This window comes from Galeopterus variegatus, unplaced genomic scaffold, assembly GCF_000696425.1.
Source record: "Galeopterus variegatus unplaced genomic scaffold, G_variegatus-3.0.2 Scaffold334, whole genome shotgun sequence".
In the NCBI taxonomy this organism is placed as follows: domain Eukaryota; kingdom Metazoa; phylum Chordata; class Mammalia; order Dermoptera; family Cynocephalidae; genus Galeopterus; species Galeopterus variegatus.
In genome coordinates, this window is record NW_007726445.1 from 180254 (window position 1) to 187425 (window position 7172).

Genomic DNA, 7172 nt, shown 5'->3' on the forward strand with positions numbered 1-7172 from the left:
CCCCCCCCCGGCCCGCCCGCCTCCCTCGCGCGCCGGGACGTGGGCAGCCGCGAGCTGGGCCGGCGCTCATCTGCGCCTGCGCCGGGAGGCCCGGCTCACGTAGGCTCGCGTCGCCGCCTGCCGGTGCCAGCTGGTGGCCGCCGTTGAGTAGGCCGCGTTGGCGGAATATTACGGCTTTCTCCACCTGGGTGGCTCGGAAAGCGTCGGAGGCCGGGAAGTTTTTGCCAAGCCCCACGGGGGGCGGTCATGAGCCGTCGCGGAGGGTGCCTCCCCGCTGCTTGGGCCCCACTTGGCGCTCGCCAAGGGACACCGGGCGGATGGGCTTCCTTCCCCTGTGGGCTCGTAACACTGCAGCCGGGGGCGCAAGAGGGACAAGGCCCTAGAGCGGCAGTTGGGAAACTTTTTCTGTGAAGGGCCACGTAGTTAATATTTTACCCTTTGCAAGCCGTACAGTCTTGCTCATAACTACTCAGCTCTGCTGTTGTAGCACAAAAGCAGCTGTAGACAATTATAAAGGAATGAGCGTGGCCACGTTCCAGTATAACTTTATTTATAGACACTGAAATTTGAATCCCCTATAATTTTCGTCATGATATACTGTATTCTTTTGATTTTTTTCAACCATCTAAAAACAAAAACCGTTCTTAGTCTGCTGGCTGTGCAAAGACAGGCAGCGTGCTTTGCTGACTCCTGCTTTTGAGGCTGGTTTGGGATGGGGTGTCCCTTTACCTTTTCTCCTATTTGTCAAGGATACGTAAAGTGCCCCCAGGGAACTTTCCACAGACACAAAGCTGAGAACACTGCCTTGATTTGAGGACTTGATGAGACAGATGTTCTCTGGTTCCACCATCCTTCCACTCCAGCGGCCCGGAGTGGCTGAACACACTAGTTTATCTCTGCAAATTATCTCATAATTCCATTTTTTTTTTTATTTCAGTGAATTTTTTTTTTTTTTTTTTGTAGGAAAACCTAATCCTTTAAAAGCTTTTTATTTTTATTTTTGGTGGCTGGCTGGTTCGGGGATCCAAACCCATGACCTTGGTGTTATAAGACTGCATGCTAACCAACTGAGCTAACTGGCCAGCCCTATTTTTAATTCTAATAACTGGAAGACCTAATTCTTTTGAATCAAAAGTCTGCCTTCTTGCAGCTTTCCATTTCTACCACTAATTATAGCCTCCATAACGAAGCTTTTTGAAGAGCTGAGCCATAGGCTAAACATAGGACTGGAGGGCAGTCTCAGCCACCCAGCTCAGTCCACTGCAACAGAATCCCCCTCCTCTTAGTGACCTTGCTAAAGTGCAGACACTCAAGGGCAGGGATCATATAGGTACAACTGATATGTTACACTTGGTATTTGTGGGTTTGCAGAGTGAAGTGTGGGGTCAAAATGTAGGTCAGCACTGTCCAGTAGAAATATAATGTGAGCCACACATGTAATTCTAAATTTTCTAGTAGCCCATTTTAAAAAGCAAAATAAGTGAAATTGAGTTTAATATTTATTTAACTCAATATATCCAAAGTAGTATTTCAACATGTAAGCAATATAAAACAATTATTAATGAAATATTTTAAAATTTTTTGTACTGTCTTCAAATCCGTTTACACATAACTCGCTTTAGACTAGCCGCATTTCTAGCACTTGGTCACATGTGGCTAGAGCTACCATAATGGACAGTGCAGGTTTAGACCATATGAAACAGGAAGTGTGGGGAAATGAGCTTGGTGTGTGAGTCCACAAGGGAGGAGAAAGCCACTCAGCTCATGGGCTTGGGAAACCTGGGCTGAGTTAAAGTTGTAGGAGAGCAGCTGCAGGAGGTGCCCCACCCGCAGGCATCCCCTAACTATTGCACTCTTCCTGGGGCAGATTCCAGAGATAAGCAGAATGAACTAAATTCCTAATTTACTGGTCAGTGCATGAAGATGTCACCTACACCTTGGTTAGCCTGTGCCTTAAGTAGTCTTATCAGTGAGGTTGAATTGGGCTTGGTGGTGGAAAGGGGCAAGTTGTAAATTTTAGAACAGGAGTGTTGCCAATGGGGACTCAAGCTTGGTGGTTGGGGCATGTTCTCTGAACTCTCATGTTAGGGAGAAGGGTTGGAAGGGAAAAGACAACCCAAGGGAAAGTAGCAGAAAGTTTTGAAGGCCCACTGCTGAAAACAAGAGGGGAACTTTAGTTCCTAGGAGAAGCAGCAGTTTCATCATTTCAAGCTTTAGGTGTACTTTCTTTACACCTCATTCAGGGGCCAAGGGGAGGCCTTCCCCCTTTTGATTCCCACCATCCCTCCTGCTGATACATACACACATGAACTCTGAGCCCTACTCCAAGGAGGGGCTTCAGGCAAACTCTCCATCAGAACTGAGGGGCCCACCTGGGTTGCTCCTTCTAAGAATGTCTGACTGTGATCAGGTGGGAGTGAGAACACAGGCGTTCTAGAGGCTCAGTGGCCCCACTCTTCCCCCTCACCGACTAGCTTCTTAGAGACCTGTGGGGGGTGGGAGGGAGCAGAGTCTAGAGCATCCTTTTCCCTGAAATCAAACATTTGTTTTGTCTGGTTGAGACTCTTCCCCTGGCACCAACCACGCCCGCTGCAGTGGAGAAGTTGAGGATGGCCACAGCGGGTGGGTTCCTGTGTTCCTCTGTCCACCTCTGCCATATGAGCCTACACCTCAGGCCCTTGCACTCCCCAGAGAGAGCTCAGGGAGTAAAGTTGGGAGGGGATGCACATGAACAGACACAAATATTAATTACCAGGGATTCTCTAAGGACAAGGCTCAGAGGTGGTCACCTGGGGGGAAAACACCAAGGACCAGATACTGGACTCAGGCCCATGTAAAGTCAGGGCAGGAATGCATGGTCCTGTGATCTGTGCCAGGAGAAAACTTCAGAGGGAAAAGCAGTTCCATGGACAGGCAAAAGAAAAAGATACTGTAGATCAGAAATACACAGCCAGGTTGGCTCCAACCCATTTATTACAAAATAATGATTACAAATCTGGTATATAAAAGATCCCTGATAGCCCCTGGTACATCTGCAATGGCCCCACCCTACAAAGTTCCTCCCTCAGGTGCCTCCAGTATGGAAGGACTCAGACTCGAAGGTCCCCAGCCAGGAGGGCACTGTACCGGGCAGGTGTGAGGGGCAGGTAGGCGCCCTCAGCCTGGTCCAGAACATAGAGTGGGTCGGACAATGCGCTCGGGTCAAAGCCCTCATTTGCCATCCGAACCTTCTGCTGTTTGAAGGTCTCTGTGGTGGCCAAAGACTCCTGGGGAGAGGGGGAGGGGTCAAAGGGAGGTGAAGGAAAAGGCATCTGCCCAGTTGGTTCAGGTGAGTTACCCGAATTCTGTTAAGGGGCAGGTCTAGGGTAAGGGGATATTAGGTCAAGGTTTAGAGGAGGAGGTGACAGGGAAGAGAAAGAGCCAGGCCCGGAGAAGGAGGGGAACAGGGAAAGAAAGGGGGTGAAGAGCCCCTGTCTGGGAATGAACTGTTCTTTCTTTTCAGAGTGAAACCCCTGTGGAGTTTGGGAGCCACAGCTGTTGCGGATATATGGAGTGAGGGGTCAGGGCAGGAGTGGCTGGTTACCTGGAGTCTTAGGAATCGAGGCCGGGAATAAGGTGGCAAGTTCTCAGAAATATGGGCGTAGAGCTGCACAAGGTCCAAAGAGTTGGGGGGACGCAGAACCAGGGCTGCCATTCCAGCTCTGCCTTCATGCCCTGGTAGGTGTGGGAGGTATGGTAAACCATTCCATGGCTGATCACCACAAAGGCCTCATGGTCCTTGTGCCCAAGTATTACCAATTCAGGGTGGTGGGCTGGGCGCCTCCCCCACCTTCCATGACTAGGCACCTGGCACAGTGACTCCATAGACGTTCACCTCCTGAAGAAAATCCAGGGCTTCCAAGACCTCTGCCACCTCAGTTGTGGCCACATTCTCCCCCTTCCACCTGTTGGAGAGCAGAGATCTGAAACTGGGAGGCAGGGGTCAGGGACTTATGAGCTTGGTGGGGAGAGCAAGAGGTCAGAGATCAGGGTGCCAGACCTGGGACTAATTAACAGGGATGAAATATTTAAGAGGTTTGAGAATGAGATTAGATGAGAACCTGGGTTGAGGCAGATTAGGGAGTTGAGGTTTAAGAGGTTTGGGTCACAGAGATCAGATGTCCAGGATAAAGAATCAGAAGGTTATGGACAGATACCTGAAGGTGTCTCCAGTACGATCATGGAAGCGAAGAAAACCTTGGTCATCGCAGACCAACAGGTCCCCAGTGTTGAAAAAAACATCCCCAGGTCGGAAGACATCCTTCAGCAGCTTTCCCTGGGCCAGCTCTGGCACCCCAGCATAGCCCAGGAACGGGGACTGCTGGCTGACCGGGGCCACCAGCAGCCCTGGCTCACCTGGCAGAGTCACTGGGGTCAGGAGTGCCTGCCCACCTCACCCAGAGCCTCCTGCCCCCACCGCACCCCACTCTCCAATCCAGTCCTCCTTTGCCAGCCTCACCACCCCTGCCCACCCCACCAGAGCACAAACCTGGAGATGTGGCCATACAGTGCCCCTGGGCATCCCTAATTGGCTCCCCTGTGGTGACATCATAGCGGATCAAAGAGAAGGGGAAGATGTGCTGTGGGAAGAGACCCAGGCACTGGGTCATTTCAGTTGCATGAGCCTCCCTTCCCTCCAACCACCCACTGTTCCATGGGATCTGTGTCATCCCTGCCCCTCACCTTGTAAAGCCAGGAAGCACGTCCCACAGCACCCCGCTGTCCTGTGTAGTTGAAAGTAGCCACATTTCCCTCTGTCAGTCCATATGTCTCCAGCACTTGCAGGGGCCCAAAGCGCCGCACAAAACGCTCCCAGGTGTCTGCACGCAGCCCACTGCCCACTGCCAGCCGGATCTTATGGTCATGTTCTGCCTTGTTCTGAGATGAATGGGAGTGGGGCAGGAGCTTCAACACCAAGATGTCAATTCCCCCAAGTGATGTCCTGTTCCCGACTCCCCAGAACCCCCTCCCACTGTGACATCCTTGTGATTTTCTAAGCATCAGACAGCCTGCACCATCTCAGGCTCCTTATCGTATGCTGCCATTGCCTTCTCCTTGCTTCCTCTCCCTCCAACTCCCAGACAGCTCTCAGTGTCTCCCATCAACTGTCCTGCTCCCTGTGACCTAGCTTGTATCAATAGAGCTGTCCAGGATCTGTGCCACACACCGGGGGCTGGTTGACAAGGTATCGGCACAACTCCCCGATGTACTGGAACACCGTCACCCCGTGCTGCTGGCAGTCCTCCCAGAATTGACCAGCTGAGAACTTGGACTTCAGCACCACTGTGGCCCCTGCCAGAAGCAGGAAGGAGGTTAAGAGCTGAGGGGGAAGCCCTGACCCCCTCCTTCCCAAACACTAGCTTTCACTGTAGGGCAGTTCCCTGGGAAGGACCTGCTGTGAGATCCACATCTTCAGTAGGCCCAGTTGGCCCTCTTCCTTAACTTTCCCACCTGTGCCCTGGAGAAGCTAATGCCCTTTGCTTACTTCCCAGCCCCCAATATTCCATCCTTTGTACCCTCATCCCCATGTCCCACCCTGTTCTCTATTTGCCTCTTCTTCTTCACAGAACTGTATGGCTTTCATAGTTACTCAGTCTGTAGGTCTGAGTGGGTAACATTTCCCCATTGTACCAGGAGCTCCTGCAGCGGAGGGCCCTGACCCCTCCTTCCTTTGGATTCCCTTCCCTATAGGACTCACGGAGCGTCCCTAGCTAAGCACACCACGGTAGGAACGTAATAAACGTTCGCTGGAGGAATGAATGGGGGTGGGGTGGGGAAGACTGACCAATGCCCAAGCAGCCCACAATGCCTAACAGGGAACCAGACATGTGGTAGAGTGGGAGGGTGAGGTAGATCACGTCGTCCTGGTGGACACCGCATAGCTGGTAGAACCCCTGGCATTGCAGGATCTTCAGATGACTGATTCGAGCAGCCTTGGGGAGGCCTGTGTGGTGGTGGGGGGGACATCAGGGAAGGGTCTGAGCTCCAAGTCCTACCTCTGTTTGCCCCCTGCTGAGTTTCCCATAGCAAAAGGCGGAGGCAGGACAGAAGCTGAGAAGGATGGAGGTTAGTTTATCCTGGAAATGTGGGTAGTTTAGGGGAGGTGAAGAAATGAAGAGAGGGTGGGAGGATTGGAGAAACCTGCCACTGGGATGAGCATCCTCTCTGGGAGTTTTGAAGGGGTGGCCTGGGAGCTGAGGAGGTTCCTATTCCCGTTTCCAGGCCCCTGCCTTCCTCTGCTTTAGTTTCTGGGAGGTAAGCATGGTGTCCAGCCCTCACCCGTGGTGCCAGAGGTGAAGATGTATAAGCACGTGTCCATAATGCTCTGAGGGGCAGAGAGGTATCCCGGCACTGGCCCATCCACTTCAGCAGACGCCTGAGCCAGCAAATCGCCGATCCCAGTGGCCTGGGTTTCAGGGCCTACAGCCCACAGGTGGAGCCCCATGGCTCTCAGGGCCGGCAGGTCAGGCTCCAGGGACTCCAGAAGTTCTGGGAGGAGTGGGAAAGCACAGCTCTGCCGCTCTACCGCTACCCAGAAGCCTTCCCCACCCTTTAGCCTATCCCGCTCCCCTCCCACCTTCCACCGCTCTTGGGTGAAGGTGAAGAGTATGGACTTTGCATCACAGATCTGGGACCTGGAGCCCGACTCCTTGGAAGTCCTTGGGGAACCAGATTCAGCCCCATCCCTTCGCAAAAGCAGACTTCCTCACTCACTCTCAGGGAGATAGTCCAGCCTCCTTCCGAGGCCCAAGAACCAGACGAGCCCTTCTCAGCCCCCAGGCACGCCCCTTGCCGTGGGTGGCTCCGCCCCGTGGCACCGCGCTCCAGCCTTACCTGGCGCCAGCACCAGCGCGCGCGCGCCGCAGCTGCGGAGGCAGTGCAGCAGGGGGCCCCGGCGCAGGGCGGTGGGCACAAAGGCCGCGCACAGGCCCGCCTTCGCCAGCCCGAACCAGAGCCACAGGAACTCTGGGCTGGCCGGGAGGAGCAGCGCCACCGTCGCCCCAGGTGCCAGAGGGGCTGTAGCTCCTCCACCTCTAGCTGCCCCATCCCTTCCACACTCGGCAAGCGTCGCGCCGTTTCCAACCGCCGCATCCGCGGCGCCTCGCTCACCTCCGCCTCGCTCGCCTCCGCCT

General features: G+C 53.8%; 1 protein-coding gene across 2 annotated transcripts in view; it reads right to left on the reverse strand.

The window, feature by feature from the left end:
* Positions 1 to 2930: 2930 nt before the first annotated feature.
* SLC27A3 (solute carrier family 27 (fatty acid transporter), member 3) overlaps positions 2931 to 7172 on the reverse strand; it is a 5032-nt gene continuing 790 nt past the window's right edge. Inside the window, exons 2-11 of one of the 2 annotated variants that reach the window (XM_008567609.1) lie at positions 6874 to 7144; positions 6319 to 6528; positions 5825 to 5983; positions 5207 to 5331; positions 4723 to 4917; positions 4529 to 4619; positions 4197 to 4395; positions 3847 to 3944; positions 3584 to 3714; positions 2931 to 3266 (exon numbers count right to left, since the gene is read on the reverse strand). In XM_008567609.1, the coding sequence (XP_008565831.1) occupies positions 3090 to 3266; positions 3584 to 3714; positions 3847 to 3944; positions 4197 to 4395; positions 4529 to 4619; positions 4723 to 4917; positions 5207 to 5331; positions 5825 to 5983; positions 6319 to 6528; positions 6874 to 7144 (1656 nt within the window). In that variant the 3' untranslated portion in view covers positions 2931 to 3089. The remainder of the gene's footprint in view (positions 3267 to 3583; positions 3715 to 3846; positions 3945 to 4196; positions 4396 to 4528; positions 4620 to 4722; positions 4918 to 5206; positions 5332 to 5824; positions 5984 to 6318; positions 6529 to 6873; positions 7145 to 7172) is intronic. The other variant, XM_008567608.1, reaches the window with a different exon arrangement.